Source organism: Balearica regulorum, chromosome 10, assembly GCF_011004875.1.
Source record: "Balearica regulorum gibbericeps isolate bBalReg1 chromosome 10, bBalReg1.pri, whole genome shotgun sequence".
In the NCBI taxonomy this organism is placed as follows: Eukaryota; Metazoa; Chordata; class Aves; order Gruiformes; family Gruidae; genus Balearica; species Balearica regulorum.
The window spans coordinates 14,223,691-14,240,602 of NC_046193.1; the positions used below are offsets into that span (position 1 = coordinate 14,223,691).

At 38.5% G+C, this 16,912-nt stretch overlaps 2 protein-coding genes across 2 annotated transcripts in view; both read left to right on the top strand.

The window, feature by feature from the left end:
* The window catches only part of PXK (PX domain containing serine/threonine kinase like), a 124,062-nt gene that overhangs the window by 56,464 nt on the left and 50,686 nt on the right, over nucleotides 1–16,912 (top strand). The gene's annotated exons all lie outside the window — the stretch shown is intronic.
* The window catches only part of PRKAR2A (protein kinase cAMP-dependent type II regulatory subunit alpha), a 64,794-nt gene that overhangs the window by 42,086 nt on the left and 5,796 nt on the right, over nucleotides 1–16,912 (top strand). The window contains exons 3-8 of the mRNA XM_075762273.1: nucleotides 35–87; nucleotides 1,676–1,759; nucleotides 5,130–5,236; nucleotides 9,146–9,299; nucleotides 12,516–12,617; nucleotides 14,436–14,510. Of these exons, the coding sequence (XP_075618388.1) occupies nucleotides 35–87; nucleotides 1,676–1,759; nucleotides 5,130–5,236; nucleotides 9,146–9,299; nucleotides 12,516–12,617; nucleotides 14,436–14,510 (575 nt within the window). The remainder of the gene's footprint in view (nucleotides 1–34; nucleotides 88–1,675; nucleotides 1,760–5,129; nucleotides 5,237–9,145; nucleotides 9,300–12,515; nucleotides 12,618–14,435; nucleotides 14,511–16,912) is intronic.

Genomic DNA, 16,912 nt, shown 5'->3' on the forward strand with positions numbered 1-16,912 from the left:
TTTTTACTAATTTCCTCTCTCCTTTTCTTCTAAGTTTGTGCTGAAGCTTTCAATCCAGATGAAGAGGAAGAAGATACAGAACAAAGGGTAAGAATGAGTGAATTGCATCATGCGTGGTTCTCTCTGCAGCTTGACAGGCAGATGTCTGTACGTCACCTTAGCACTTGTGCATTTTGTTCTGAGAGGCTGTGTGGTATGCTGACATTGACAAAGTGACATTGCTTTGAAATTTAGGGCCACTTTGTCTCATGCACTTTTTAGTCACTGTAGTGTTAATATAATTTTACTTCAAAGGACTTGAGAGCTGTGCTTAAGTCTACCATCTTTAAAATTTGGGATATTTTCCTTTCTTAATTATCTTAAAGGCTTGTGAGGCAATTCCTAGAGCATCCATGCTGTTGTGAAGAATTAGTTAAGCTTTACCACAGCTGTTTCTTTATGGGTGCTTAAAATTCCTCACATGCTTTTTACTGCCTTTCCTGTCAAAGCAGTCCTGCCAGGGTAGGAGAGAGACTTTGTTGAAATATTTCGAGACTGTGGCCACCTGTTGTTCTATTGTTTTTGAAAGTTGGGAATTTCTAGGAATTGCAAGTCCAGATACTGTAATTGTATTTCTTTAGAGATGCTTTTATATGAGCAAATCCCATAGCCTGGCTGGTGAGAGTCAATGTTTTCTCTCTGGACTTCTGATGTTCCATTTCCAGATTCCATCTCAAGGATGCTTACTACATTTCTGCAATGAAAACCTAAGTCTAATTTAATTTCTCTTTAAAAAAGAAGATACTTCATAAATAAGATGCTGTAAAAAGAAAAAAGACTATGAGTGTGTCTGATGATCCAAATGTTTGTAAACCTGGATATGTTTATTCCATCAAAAGTCTTAATTTTCCTGACTGCTGATTCAGTGTTCAATTTTCATTTAAAACTAGGATCTGAGATCTGCTCAACTTTGGACAATGAATTTTTAGAAATGCCTATTAATGTAACTTTTTTTGGAATCCTTGTTATTCCAGAAATATAGTTAACATGGTAAATGTGAGGTAATTAATATTTTTGTATATGTTTTCACAATTAGCCCCTAACAAGCACATATAAAAACATTTTTATGACACAGTGTTGGTTCCTTTAACCTGATGAGATGCTTATAATTTGAAAGAAATAACAAAAAAATCTCTCAAACAGCAAAACTTTTATTTAAGTAACTTGAAAAAAGAAAATATAACAACTAAACCACTTCTTAGATAACTTCTGTTGTTAATGGGCTGAGATACATATGTATCGTATAAATCTTATAAACTACCTGTATGCTAACAATAAGTCAGAGTTTAGAAAGAAAACTGATAACTTTTTCCTCTATACCAAATGCTCAAGCCTTGACTGTATCTGTGGCTGGGTTAAAAGGGAAGGGCAAAGAAAAGGCATCCCTCTACTTGTCTGTTTTGACTCTTATTTTGCATTGTGTTAATTGTCAGCATAATACATTGCTTATGTCTCTCTCTTTCATTCTGTCTTGCATTCTATGTTTATATATAAATACTGTTTATGCAAATAACAAAAAAGAACTGTATACTTTGACACTCTTAAATTGTGTTCTGTTTTTTTACTCTGAAGCGAAGGTTCAGTCTGTTTCTATTTCTTTGTAGTCATGACAGTTTTGGTTTACTTTGTTTTAAAGGTAGTTCATCCAAAAACTGATGAACAGCGATGCAGACTGCAGGAAGCATGTAAAGATATCCTGCTCTTCAAAAACCTAGATCAGGTAATATCATTTTAAGGAAATCTTAACTGGAATTGATGGTTTGTAGGTACAGGTAGTAGCTTGATCTAACAGTCCTGACACTTGTTTGCACTGTGATAGTTCGTGAATTGTTAATTATATGCAAGCTGGACTGGGACATGTGTTTGGAGATCAACAATCAATGAACAATGTGAACAAACATGTCAAATTGTCAGTTAGATCCCTTTCCCTGCAAATTCAATTGTTTTTCTGTTAGAGAAAAGTTTTGAAGTTGTTTTTTGTTTGTTTGTTTTGGGGTGTTCTTTTTTGTTTGTTTGTGGTTGTAATTCTGTTGCTTATGTTGTTGGGTACCATTACACCTGATTTCCTTTTCCCTAGGAAACAGTTAATAATTTTTTTGGCAATTAAAAAAAGAAGTTACTTACACAATTGTGCTATTGAACACTATCCACATTTGCATGACTTCAGATTGCTGTGCCTTTTTTTTAAATGCCAATATGTCAGTAAATTTTCTGTAAATGAATGTAAAGTAATGTTTTTAGGTTGTTCCTATTCTTACTTGTCTTACTTTTATTGCTGAAATTGGTTATTAATTACTCATTGCATTGAATTTTAATGATGAGTGTCTCCATTGCTTGCACTTAGTAATCTTAATTGGTATGAATTTTTTTAATGAGGATCATAGGATAGTTCAGGAACAGACCTTTGGAGATCCTCTAATCCAGCCTCTGAGAGGCCATAGAATAAATGCGTCTCATCCCTGGTCTGGTGTTTCTGTGAAAACGGAAAGGATGGATGTGATAGCTTATGGTTTCAGAAAAGCTGCTCAGCTTTCACTGAAAGCCAGGAACTTCTCCCAGTTCTTGGTTGCTGTACAAACCCTGCGAGTCATTGAACTGCATTCTCAAAATAATTGTTGAAAGCTTTTGATTGCAGCAGACTTGAGGAACTGATGTGCTGTCAAAAAGATTCCTTGAATGGTGTCCTTTCCGAGACTGGCCTTTCACTGTTCTGGGATTCCTGTTGTCATTAAGCATATTTACTTCAGATATTTTAAAGGTTCCTTTTGCAAGTAACCTGATTACGTGCAGTAAAAAATCAAACATTTAATAACATTCAGCAGCTCAAGGGGTATGTACAAAATGTGATCACCATTCGAATTGAGTAAGCCAACTTTTTAGCTTCCAGCAAAATCACCCAGAAGCAAAAATTAATAACCCATTTATAGTCAAAGATGACTTTTTGAAAAACAAATTTGAGCTGAGAAAGTGGGCTTGGAAAAATACTACTACTTGGGAAAAGCTTTCTAAGTAGCTGAGGAGAGAAGTAATGGAAAATATCTTAACTGCAACTGTTTAAGCCTGAGTCTTTAAGATAGCACTCTTAACTCCCTCTGTATAATCTGACTGTTTTGGAAGGCTGGCTGTAGAATACCCACTGAAAGGCAGAATACATGGCTGCTCCTTTTGCTCAGTGTTCATTGTTCTTTAATAATTGTGAGGAACGCTTTCAAATTAAGGCTCAGAATAGGTTCTTTTGCCTCTTAACCTCTAAAGTGTGTCATGTAAAACTGCTAAATACAAGCAAACAAAACTGTATAAGGATTAAATATGACTGTATGACTCAAATGTCCTGGCCAAATTCATCCCTTTTCCACTGGTTGCATTTAGGTGAACTGTGCTGAATTTTGGCCCAGTGACTCAACAGCCCTTTTGAATGTTTTGAACTTGCGTTAATAGTTGCTGTAATACTTGCATCAAACACAAGGGAGTCAGCGTCCTGTAGATCACTTCTAGCAAGGTTCACGTTGAACTTTGGACTAAAATCAATTCAGCTTGTCACAGAGTTTAACCCTGAGGTTTTGAGCATCTCTGATGATAAACTTGATTTATGTTTCAATATAAAGTGCTGAGGGAGTAGATAACTTCTCTCCTGTTAAAAGCTCTGTGTGATGTATAGTGCGTAGGCTCCATGGTGTCTCATAAATGAGTTTGTAGACTCCTAGTTACAACTGAATTTTGTACTGGGTGAGAGCAATGACTATTACCATTACCAGCAAGGCCCCTGAGCATACTCAGTACCCATATTTAATCCAAGAGAGTTTTTTACAGTTCAGGAATCTGACAAAGCTTGTCTTTTTGTTGATAGAAGAGCTCAGGGTTTTTGTTACTTAAGATGTAAGTCTTTGCCTGTTTATCCTCCAAATAAAGCATTGTTGAGTTACAGTATTTTTAAAAAGCTTTTTAAAATGTGTTGCTTGTTTTCTGACAACTGTTACTTAAATGCATGCTGTGAAATATGTGGTTGAAATAAATGGCTTTCATGCAATGATTGTTTGATTAGTTTAAATACCGGGAGAGTTTTTAAAGACAAGAAAATAGGATTCTAGTGGAAAGATAGGCAATATTTTCAATATAGTGGTGCCTACAGATGCTGCAATGATTATCCTCAACTTAAGGAGCGCAGTAAATATTTCAAGTGTATCTAGCAGCATAAAGACTAGTTTGCGTGTTCATGCGGTATATTTTTAGAAACTCAGCTGTGATCTACATCTTCAACTTTTGAACATCTGCCCATTGAAAATGCAATGAAAGTCCATTGTTAATGGACTTTGGAATAACAAAGATGGCAAAGCAGCTCAGGATTGAGGCAAGGTATTTATATGGCATCATCTCTTTTGGCTTTCACAGCTTCCCTGGCTGTGCTGCCTACAAAAATGTTTAGTCGTGGCTCATCAGAGAAACCTAGCTTGAACCTGCTGTGCAGACCAGCATTAACCCATTTTCTGTACGTGCTTCTCATTGGTACCTATCTGATCTTGTCTTGTGCCGGAATTACAGGTTCTCTAAGACCCAGACTATCTAGGGAAATAACTCTGTACAGTCCTGATCATGCCTGGGGCTCTTAGATGATGACAGTGCAAATAAGTTACTAATAAATTGTGGTGCAGTTTCTAGACATACATATGTATCATGAAGTATATGTACTGTTGACATAAATCAATGTGTATCCATTGCAGTGAAGCTGTGTCAGATTATACCAAGTGAGAGCTTGCTGTACATGTGTGCTTTGGAACTGAAATGGTATGCATGTTAAGCTATTTGGACATAAATTTGAGATAATAGCTCTTCTGTAATGGAAGTACCTATGTTTCTCTGCATTATTGAACTTATATTAATATAAGCTGGAAACAAGTGAGGTACTTATTAAATATTGATTTCCATTAGTATCAGTATTACTTGTATTTGCATACTGTAAAAATAATGCAATGCATGTTGCACTTCTATATCCAGATCAAGTCAAATGGACTCATCCTTGTACGGCAATAATGCTAAGGTGTATTTTCTGAGAGATTTTTGATTTTTTTTTTCTTCTCCTGTTTGTTTTCTAGGAGCAGCTGTCTCAGGTCCTTGATGCTATGTTTGAGAGGAAAGTGAAACCTCAGGAACATGTGATTGACCAAGGTGATGATGGAGACAACTTCTATGTCGTTGAGCGGTAAGCAGCTGTGCCTTTGAAATGTAGAGTATGTTTCTTTTCAGTTTCTTTTCAGTTTCTTAGAAATGGCAGGGAATGCTTACTGCAGGAGAGTTTCTGAAGGAAATTTACTTTTTGCGGTCATTGCCTCTTCCTTTGATCTTTCCATTTTTCCCCTTTCGGCCCCCATTGACTTTTGGATCATTTGTTCAGGGACAATCATATTTGACACGGGCAGACATTTCAAACCTGCTGGGTTTTAACACATTCTGTGTAACTGCGTAAAAACTCAAATACCACTTTCTCTGAGGGAAGGGCTGCAGCATGAGCTTGCCTATGATTTGTTCAGCTTAGCTTTTGTGCCCATCAGCACATGCATAGCTTAAACCTAGCCATATTACATGCTGTCTCTAGACCAGGATGTGTGTTTTCTGAAGAAAGGAGGGGGGGAAAAGCAGCAGAAGAAACCATATGGTAAGGGAAGGGGTAGGAGGTTATTTTGGGGAAGGAGAATACAGGAAATGAAAATCCATGGTAGTGGCTACCATGGAACAACTTGGACTTTGTCCAATTAGTTTTGATCCCTGACTTTACAGAGACTTGTGGTTACTTTGCTTCTGTTGGTCATGTGATTTGTATTTGCAGAGTTTAAGGTGCCATTTTGCAATTTCTCATATCAAGCAAATTCACATGATAATTTTGTAGATCATGTATGTGTGCAACAGGGATATAATAGATATGTGTATGCATGCACATTTTGAGTATCTTTTACCCTTTTGCAAGAATTTCTGGCCAATGTTACTTCTAATTGCCATATCTGAAGAAGAATTAAGAACACAGATTTATTTTTTCCTGTAAAACTGTAATATTAAACAGAATATTACGATGAATTATAAATGTCTGTTGGAACACGATCTTAGCAAACTACTTTTTTGACGCACTGTTATCTTCCTTATCAGTGAAATAACAGCACCATTAATATTGTATTAAATGCTTTCAAGGCAGTTTTTCAAGAAAATGTGAATTTGAATTGTCATTTATGCTGTGTTCAGGGAAAATAATTTCTAGGTTAGAAATTATTCATTTTAAATGATCCTTGTTCATTTTAAGGACATCCCCTTCTCTGATTAGTGGAATTACAGAACATAAGGCTACCTCAATTGTATTCTGACCATATGCCTGATCCCCTGCGCTTTGCCATACCATCCCATTAGCCTAAACCAGTGCTCCATTTCTACACTCAGTTATCTCCCTCGACCGCTCTGCCTCAGACCGATCTCATGTCTTTGGCTAGATAAGACAAGTTCCTCCTCTTGCTGTGTTCACTGGGGAGATCAGGCTGTCCCAGAAGAGAGTTCCATCAGAACTTGTGGGAGCCAGAGCCACCAGCTCTGCAAAGACGAGATGTATGTACAGCAGTGGTTCCTAATCTTGAGGAAACTTAAACTCTCAAAAATGTTAGATAACATCAGCCTATTATAATTTGTTTCTGTGTAAGGCTCTTAACCTGTTGGTTACTAAAAAGCTTTTCCTGCTATGAGTTTTAACCTAAAACAAAGTAGTGAAATGGAGCCTTATCTTTTGATATTCAGGTAAATGTTTTTATGGTCTGTGTTCTACAGATATAATGCTATTCCATGATTTTTTTTTTCTGTCAAGAGATAACTGGGTTGGAAGACTTCAGGTTTATAAGTTTTTTGTTTTGTTTTACTCTCGGGGTATAATATGCCAGTAACATAAATATGTTGCCAAAAGTATGTGGCAGAAAGGCTATACAGCGAGGGAAGTTAAATTCAGTGTTGTCTACCAATAGAGCATACCAGCCTTTGCTGTAAACACCAACTCGGCTGCAACTCTTATGCTGGCTATTCAGTTATTAGAAAGAAATCTACAGTTTTCTGTCCCACTCTCCCTTTCCAGTCCTCCTCCACCTCCTACCTCCTCATTTTTTCATGCAAAAGAATAGCAGGATATTGGTGCTTATGGAAAGCGACAATATTTCCACTTGCCTGCAAGTGCAAGTTCAGAGGACTCTGGCTCTTTCAAAGCATCAGTAGGCATGTCTAGTTACTCTGAGATAACCCATTAATGCCTAAATATCCCTGAGAATTAGTTTCTTCTCCTCACTGCCTGAATGAACAGTGACTTTGTGTTGCCAGTGTAACTCTTTAGCTTCTTGTCTAGCAAAACAGGCTTTCTGGCACAGGTCTCTTTTTCCTCAAAGTCTTCTGGTTGTAATACTTCCTTATCAGATCACTTTTGTCTGAGCATCTTTTACTGTGCGCAGAGAGACACCAGGCAGGACAGATGCAACCTGAGGATGCAGCAGCTATGTAGTGCTTACTGCATGGAAGGGAGTGCTCGGACAAATGTGTTCATCACATCAGTATGCTCATCGCTGCTGAGGAGGCACCTGATGAGTCTCTGCTGATTGAGCAGTCATAAGTCAGGAGGGGCAGCATTGGCCTCTGCCTCTTGGAACCGGCTGATCCACAATCTTGCTGAGTTGCTGCCTTCTACTTTTTGTTTTCCTTGGGGTTTTATATTTTTTAATGTCAGTATTTTTCTTTTGAGTCCTTGAGCTCCTAACAATTACCATCTCAACAATTACACTTCAGTCTGTGTTTTTATTCTTATCTTGCAGGGCTTTAGCTCACAGACTGTCTCACAGCTTGGCAACGGTTTTCTCAATAAATCTGAGCCAAGGTCACCCAGTGGTGCCTTACCAATTTAGTCCTTGGGCCATGGACATCTGAATGCTGAACTGAAGGTTATGTGGCTATAGTGATTTGGAAATAAGTGGCACTAGTGAGTGACTTTCAGACTGAGGGATGGGAAGAAGTTGTTGCATTTTGCTTCAGGTGCTCACAAATGGCTCTTCTAGATCAAACTTTTCTCTGGATCTGAAAGGCTTTAATACAGTAGACCCTCAAGTCATTGTGCAAAGCTTCCTGACTTTGATGTATTTTAATTGTTTGATGCATGTAATGTCCACTTTGTGGAATCTCCTATAAATGAAGTTGGCATAAAGCTGTCCTGTAGTACTTTTTAAAAATTTATTTATTTTTATTTTTTAGATGCAGCAGTGTTCAAAGATAACTCTAACAAACCCAGGGCTGTCCATCAGCAATCCTGAAAGACCATCTGCTGCTAATACTAGGCAGGTCTCACCAACGAGCCTGTTCCCATACTTGTTTACTATGCCATTTCTGTTGATTTTCTTTTTTTTCCCTCCCCTAATGTGCCTAATGATGTTCTGGGAGATAATACCATTCCTTCTGACAAAGATCTAAACTCCTGGGGGAAATTATGTGTGTTCAGCTGCTTAAAGCCAGGAAGGTGTTCCCTACCTGCTTTTCTCCAGGGCATGGTATATTTTGTAAAAGTCTCTTAGGCCGGTGTCTAGTCCCTGAATGATCTGTGCTGCCATAGCCAAGAAATAATCAAGCCTGGTCAAGCTATCTTTTTAAATTACTTTTTTAACGCCCCAAGCATAAGAGAATCCTGAGGGCATTAGAGACTCTTGTTCGATTTCTAAGGGCTACCTTTCTGTGTACAGCCTGTTTCTTCTTGATCCAGATTTGTGTCTTGAGCTTTGACTCGCGGAACTTGTACCTGCATCTTCATTAGAGTAGTCCTTTGATTCTTAGTAAATTCTGGGATACTGTTTCCTTAACTTCATTATAATGTAGGAAGCGTGCCTCTTAAAGAGCAGGGTGAGGAGGCCTTTCCAGCTTAAACAGGTTACAGCTCCCTATCAACAACGTGCCAGGAGGCTTCTGGTACTTGAACACTTTCCTCTTGATCTGTTCAGAGATCCTGGCTAGAAGTCAGTAGTTTAGAGAGCTTTCCTTTTCTCCAAGTGAGCTGTAACTGGAAGAAAGGGAATTAAAATGTGTACTAAAAAGCATCTACTCCTTTGTTTTCCAGGGGATTGTATGATATTGTTGTAGCAAAGGACAACCAGTCACGCTGTGTGGGCCGCTATGACAATCATGGCAGTTTTGGGGAACTGGCGTTGATGTACAACACTCCGAGAGCTGCCACCATTGTTGCCACAACAGAAGGAGCCCTCTGGGGACTGGTAAGGAAAGGAAATTGCTCTCATCTGCATAATATTTTAAACACTAACTCACCGTATCCAGTGCTTCTCTTGGTATGTACTCCTTGTGCTAATAGCTATTTTATCATGATCTGTTATCTCACCTCCTGGCATAAGAGATCCATTGTGCAAGTCTTTTTGGCCACCTTTCTAGAACAACTTGTCTGTAAAAATTATATCACTAGTTATATCTGTTCCTTTATTATTCTGCATTTGCTGTAATCATGGCTTTTGTTAGGGAAACAAACCCTGGTTTTGTTTTCATCCTGCAGAGGACAGTGGAGACGTTAACGGACATATTTTATGGGAGGCGGAAATGGTATCTAAATGATGTTCTTTATTTTCAACACCCTTTCCTACCATTTTGTCTGCTTTAAGGGGAATGGGAAGGTGTTAAATATCTTCTTCAAATCACTGACATCCTCAAGAGCTAGCAAAACTGCCCAAAGCTTTGTTTACCTTCAAAATAAACTGTCATGATGTTTCTGGTCCCTTTATGTTACCCTGGAAGAGGTTCTCAGGTCAGCATGACCTATGAGATACCAAACTAAATGATGCTGTTGCTTTGTCTCTAGCCCAGCAGTGTTGAATGTGAAGCTGTAGACACTAGTTTCCTTTTTTAGTTTTTGTCTCTGTACTATTTGGATAGGGTTATTTTCACAGTGCCCCCTTACTCATCTGTGAGGGCTCACATAGTAAGTGGATTGTGTGATCAATGAAGCCTTTGAATCCAGAAGGGTTGTATGCTGTGTGCGCTGGGCTCCTCGGCAACTATCGCTGGGGGTTGACCATGTGTTGTGACCCTGATTATAGGACTGATAAGCTGCTACACGCGGCATGCTTATGCAATCTATGCACTTGCTGGGAAAACTGACTTCTGACTTCCCGTTTCATTGTGAGCTGAAAGAAAAGATTTTGGTAAATCAACCGGGGAGTAATGTCAGAATCTACTTTCTTGAACAAGATAGAACAAAGCAACTACCTACAAACTGAGCTCATTCATAAAAGGAAGAAAATGAGAAGATGGTTCTTTGTTCCGGTTTGGCTTTAAAAAGCACTGCACAAATTGGGTTAATTTGGGGGTTGTTTTTTCTGTGATTCATTCACTTAATTAGCGAGGTGTAGTTGAAGAGGGACCTCTTGCTAGTCATCTGTCCTGTAGATATTTTGTAACTAAGGCTGCATTTCCTGCCTAAAACTTCGGTTATTTCTTCCAGTTATTCTGTCGTTGCTATGTTTTATTGCACTATTTTGTGCCTGATGTAATTTAAACATATTTTTATTAGTCTGCAGAAGTCATTGCTAAAGCTGATGGGTTATCTGCAGTTTAGGAAATGTGGATTACTCCTGCTGCATTGCAGACTTAGGCCAACAAAAGCCTGGAAGGCTCAGGCACAAAGCAGTTATCAAACGTGGGTCTCTTCTGCAACAGAGAAATATCTTCAGCCTTTGCTACTGAACCTGTCTGGGGAAAACCTCATGATCACACACACTTCCTTCACTGCTCTGCCTTTGTTGTTCAAATACTGCTGCTTCTCCTCCCTCACTGATACTCTCAAACAAATGAATTCTGATTTTTTTTTTTAACGCTTTTACAATTACCCTGACCTTCTTCTGCACCTTTCTGGTCCTCCAAACATGTACGTTTGAAGAGACTTCTGCCACTGAAGAATGTCTTTAAAAACAAACAAACAAAACACAGCAAACACCAAAACAAGTTCCCCCATGCTTTATCAACACTTGTTCTTCTTTGGGTAACAGTAATACCATTCTTCCCTTCATCTTTCACCTCCTTCAACTTTTATATGTCACTAGTGTCACCTGTATCATCATTGTTTCAAGTGACAAGTATTTTCAGCCTGCATCCCATAAAACCGTTCACTTTCTTGGAAATATCTCTTTACCTCACAATGTTGCTCGCTGCTAAGGTATCAGTTGATGTTTTCAGAAAATGAGATCCAGAGGAATGGCTCTCAGGACTGGATGTTTCTGCTAATTGTGGTACGTGTAAGCTTAAAAGATTCTCTTTTTTTTTTTTTTTTGTACCATTTTCCTAGCCGAATTTCTGCACCTTTCCTCTGCCTTTTTGTTTTTGATTTTTACACTTACGGCCTCATGTTGTGCAAGGTAAACTCTACAACTCTCACTCCGTTCATAATTTAGTGCTGATCCTAACAGGGACCATGGGCATTATTGTAATGCAAATGCTAACAAAAATACCCGGTGGGCAATTGCCCTTCTGCTTAACCCGGACATGCTGTTCAGTTTCAGCCCTCTTGTGGCCTTTCTCATCGCTGTTTGCCAGTAGTTGAGCCCTGCCTTTTCTGTGTGGGGAAAAAAAAAAAGCATTTTGCTAAGATCTCTGACAGTCAACTCTCAAATATGTCTGCCATTGCAGGTCCTGAGGCAGGAGCTGTGGTTAGCTGGGCGAGCTTGCCTTCACTCGGGCACGTAGTGCCGCCCTGTGGCCACGGAGCCTGCACATTGCTACCTGCTGCCTGGGGAAAAGATCAGAGCAGGAAGGGGTGGGAATCTTGTCCCATACTTGGGCTTCAAAAACAAACCAAACAATTTTTCCATCAGGAAGGTGTTTATGGTACAAGCTGGCAGTTAGGAAGTAGTCGTTACAAAATCTGCCTCTTGGATCCTAGAAGGTGGAGGAATGAATCAAGCCTGTTGCTGTTTGATACTCTGTTCCTGATCTCCTTAAGACCAGTATAAATTCCAAATTATTTTTGACATCTGTGACTCAAGTAGAGAAGAATCCAATTTGGACTTAATACTGCTGTTGCCTTAACAAATAAGTGTTGGAAATGCCAATTTCCAAATGGGTTCAGGAGGAAGAGCATAACTTCTTTATTGTATGTGGAAACATGAAGGATACATTAATAAACAGTCAGACAAACCCCAAAAACGCTACCTGGAAAAACAGTACAAGATAGACTAAAAATGGAATTCTTAAATGCTTATCTGAGAAGGACCAGGTCTTACAGCTCCCTGTTTTTCAATTTGTTATTGCAGCAAGTACTCTCATAAGAGCTGTTACGATCCCCATTGTGATGGACATGGTATCATTTTAACAGCTAGCTGCTCAAACCCAGTGTTTGTTGCAAATACTAGTTCATGTTTGTCAGTTCTTTAAACAGGGAGCATTGTAGTCGAGAGGAATAATGTATTTCTCTGTGCTGTTTCTTGCAGGATCGAGTGACATTCAGAAGAATTATATTGAAAAACAACGCAAAGAAGAGGAAGACATATGAATTATTTATTGAGTCTGTGCCCCTTCTTAAATCCTTGGAGGTAAAGCCTCTCTGACATCCGCATCAAATTCATGCATTAGCATTAGCTCCACAGTCAGTGTTTCTGCTATATCAGAAATCTGTGTCATTTTTGCTTAGAACAAAATTTTAAGAGCTGCTTTGGTATCACGTTTATTGTAATTTGCATTGTTGAAGTTGTACACTGTTTGGTTTTTTTTCATATCCTTTGTTCACAGTGAGCAATTTGCTGTTTTTTATCTCGGTCTGTGTAAAGATTAAAAAAAATGAATCACAAAACAAAAAACATCTCTAAATGTGTCAGAACAGGTATTAAAGTGAAAATTAGAACTCAGGGCTGTGGTTCCCTTTGAGGGTGTGATACTGAAGTAATGATACAATCACTGGGATATTTGGCCTTTATCAGCCATGAATGATTTTAAATTTGAGACAAAGATGTGGGCCGCAGTAGGTCTTGCTTTAACCTTAACCGGTACTCAGGAGGTAAACTAATAGGCTAAAGGGAAGCACTGCTACGTGGGAACAAAACAACCAGGCAGACGTCATGTTGACATGTGTGGTGCATGACTTTAGGAACAATATCTAAATTGTCACTTCTAAGCTATTGATTCAGCCTGGATCTTCAGAGGGCTCTTGGAACCATGCCAAACTGCTCTGAAATTAGTATGTGTCTGTCTGTGCCTTACACCGTAACTTGCCGTTTGTTTTCTCATCATAAGGATATTTTTCAGCATTAATCTTTAGTATTTGAGAAGAGCTTTTAATCCCTTTGAGACAAGATTACAAAATTGCAAAGTGTCATTAGGTGTGAATAGCAACCTCTGATACATATTATTTTGGACATATGTTGGTAGCTGTGGAACGGGTAAATTGCACAACACCTTCTCCCTCAGTGCCTGGCTTAAACTAGTTCCAGCAATGTGACTTTTTTTGAGCACAAAAATGACTCATAAATATTTAAAGTTATAGGAAAAATAACTCATTAGCAGTGGATAGCTTTTTGCATGACACACTGCAGTTGAATCATGCGTGGATCAGAATTAAGTTTCTCAAACATGGTCTAGGTTGAGCTGCATTTGTGGAATGAATGGATTACAATTGAATCATACAAGATATTAATTTTAACTGCAGGATTTTCTTCCTTTTTTAATATGTTTTTTACACTGCTCTGAAGCAATAAAATTGTTCTGTGGTGTTCTGGATGGGCAGTGGTGCACATTGGAGATAAATTTAACTGTTCTTTCTCCCTGTTTATAAAGACTTGGGTGTGTTTCAGTGTGTCAGATTAGTACCTCTTACCCTTGCTGCTGGGCACCCTGTTGCAGTACCTGCTTACAATTTAGGGCCAGTATCCTTTTCATATCCCTTTCCTCTCTCCACTCTAGGAATGAGTTCTGGGACACTCATACACTCCCACATATTCAAGTATATGGTGATTAAAATACTTTGAAAATGTGTTACTGGTGTTTCTTATTGACATTTGTTCTTAGAAAGTTTATGACATTTTTCTGAGTGTTTTCTTCAAATTTCAACTGAATCTTAGAGAAACTGATTTATTTCTTTTTCCATTTTTGGTCTAAACCAGCCAAATCAGTTATCTGTTAACTTTGGGGGTGAGAAAAGCGCATGGATGGGACACCAGACAATTTTATTTTCCTACTGATGATGCTAGTCTTGAAAGCTGTGGTGCAGTACAATGTCATTGTAGGGGTTGTTTTTTTCAATACCCAGATACTGCATGTTTGTGTGTCTACTGAATGCCTCTTCATTTCAGGGCTACAGAGTTTACCAGAGGTGTACTGTGATAGATGATTATGTTTAATTTTCCTCTTTGTTCCAGGCATCAGAGCGAATGAAGATAGTGGATGTTATAGGGGAGAAGGTGTATCAAGATGGGGAACGTATCATTTCTCAGGTACTTGAAGACTAAATTTCTCTTTATCATTCTCCTTTCTCTGCTTCTTTTTTCCTTTTTGGAATTGACTTATAGAAGAATCCTATTACTTGGACCAATTGACATCACTTACTCTTTTAATATTTCCAATTTATTTAACCACTTCTTGAATGGTGGGGAATGGCCAGTATGTCTTTTGCTACAAATTTATTCTACTACTTTATTTTACTACTACTGGGTTTTTCTTCTCTCATCTGTTTGTTTTTAATAAATGGTCTTTGCAAGGTTTCAAGAAGAGTATGCCTTAAGAAGCTGAAATTAAATGTCTGTCTATGCAATTTTCCATGAAAGCCCCCAGCTAGACTTTTCATAGGCACCTAAGGCCAGATTAAAGCATGTAGAGTCACAAGCATGTAGCGAAGTCATCTCTAATTCCTAGGTCTAACTAAACAACGAAACCAAACAATTCAACAGGAGTATGATTTGGATGAAACTAAATGATGTCGTTTGGAGTATTTTACTAGTTAGACCCAACTCAGTTAACTATTCTAAGAAACTACTGGGGTTAATTAAAACCACTGTTTTTCCTGATGCTCTTAAAAGGAGTATTTCAATGGTGGAGTGGTCTAGCTTCAATAGACAGCCTTTAGTTGTTGGTATATGTTTTGTCTGCTGTAGTAAGATTAAGGCTAGAGTGGTGGAACATGAAGCTGGACAAACTCAAGCTAAAGCTGGGGGATTTTTTTGGCTGTGACACAAATAACTTTTTGGAACACTGTTGCTGATGAAACACTGGAATTTTGCATCAAGTTTAGCTTGGGGTTGCTTTGTTTGTTGCAAAAGTGCTCCAGTTCAAGTAGAATTTAATGCAAGAAAGTCCTTGGCTTACATGAAGTTGCAGGTTTTGATCACAACTGTTGTCTGCTTTTATAAACAGAATATGACTCCTTGATAATGTCTTGAATAATTAATTTTAATTGCCTTGAATGTCAGATAACTCTGAATGTAGGAAACCTTAATTTGCTGATAACCAAATACTGCCAAATTACTTCTTTCCAAAAATACCCTCAATTTTGTAAGTTAAATCTTGTTGCTTAAGACCCTGAGAAAACTGAACTGTCAGCAAAATCAAAGTTTATAAATCAGTCTCAAAACTGGGAACCCATGCAATCAGTGATCCAATTATGCAGTTGGTTTTAATCTTTTGTAATAACTGAATTAAGGACAAGGATGTAATTACCTTTAAAAGGAAGATTAATAGTCTGGATAGGTCTGGGTGATGGTAATACGCTGCTAAAGATGATGAAATTTTATGCTTGTAAAAGATGTGATAGCTCTTACATTACAGCAGTTGCATCGATACTATGAACCCCTTTTCTCTTGTGGGTAATTTTACATTTTAATGATCTTTCTGGAATTTGACCCTTCAGTTAAGGGCAGTATGCTTTAAAGCACTTGAAAATTGTTAGTGCCTATGTTACGAGGTTGTTTCCCGCTCAGTTTGTTTTAATTCCTTTAAAAAAAAATAAAATGCTCTTTCAGTACTTACTCTTTCAGAAGTGTGCCGAGTGCATTATTCATGTTGTGATAGATGGCAACAGTGAATGAAAGGCTTTGTGCTCGATGGTCTATGACCATCCCCTGGAAGCTTAGCTAAGGGCCTAATTTCTTCTGTAACTCCATGTTTAAATCTTGCATCATCTTATCCCAGCCCATGTTTCATACTCAAGTCATAATCATCTCTCTCTATCCTCCCCATCACACTCATACTCTCCTTGCCCACTTGACGTAATGTCAGATTTATCTCTCTCCTCACACTGTTTCACAATTGTTTGGGTTTTTTTCTTTTTTGCTGAGCTGCTTCCATTCCTTTATCAGTTCCTTATTCAGACTGTGTCTCTGTGAAACCTTTAGTCCCTTTGCTTCTGATTCACAGCAGGAGGCATGTGCCAGCTCTCCGCTCTGACTTCCAGTCCTATACCACGCCCACAGGGGCTGCCACAGAGAGGGAAACTCCTCTCTGTCATAACTAAAACTTTAAAAATATTAAGTCCTGGCAGAGGTCTCCAGAGCAGGTGTAAATGACGATCTGTTGAAGGTCTGCAATCTATGTTCATGCTCCCCAAATACAACTATTCTGGGTTCTGCTGGTCTCCCACTATTTTACCCTGGATTGACTGAGCTCGTACTTAGTTTAATCAGTCCTTCTTCCTACTGACATCTAGAAATGCGGTCACTAAATCGGTGTTTTATTAAAACTTGCTTCTGGAAATCTTAGGCCCTGCTTAGTTTCACTAACCATGGGATACTTCCATCAGAATCAGAAGATTTGCATTTAAGTGATTTTGTTATATATTGTCAATCTCCTTTTGCTTTTTCCTTTCCACCTGCCCTCTCACTGCATGATGTGTACTACTAGTTCC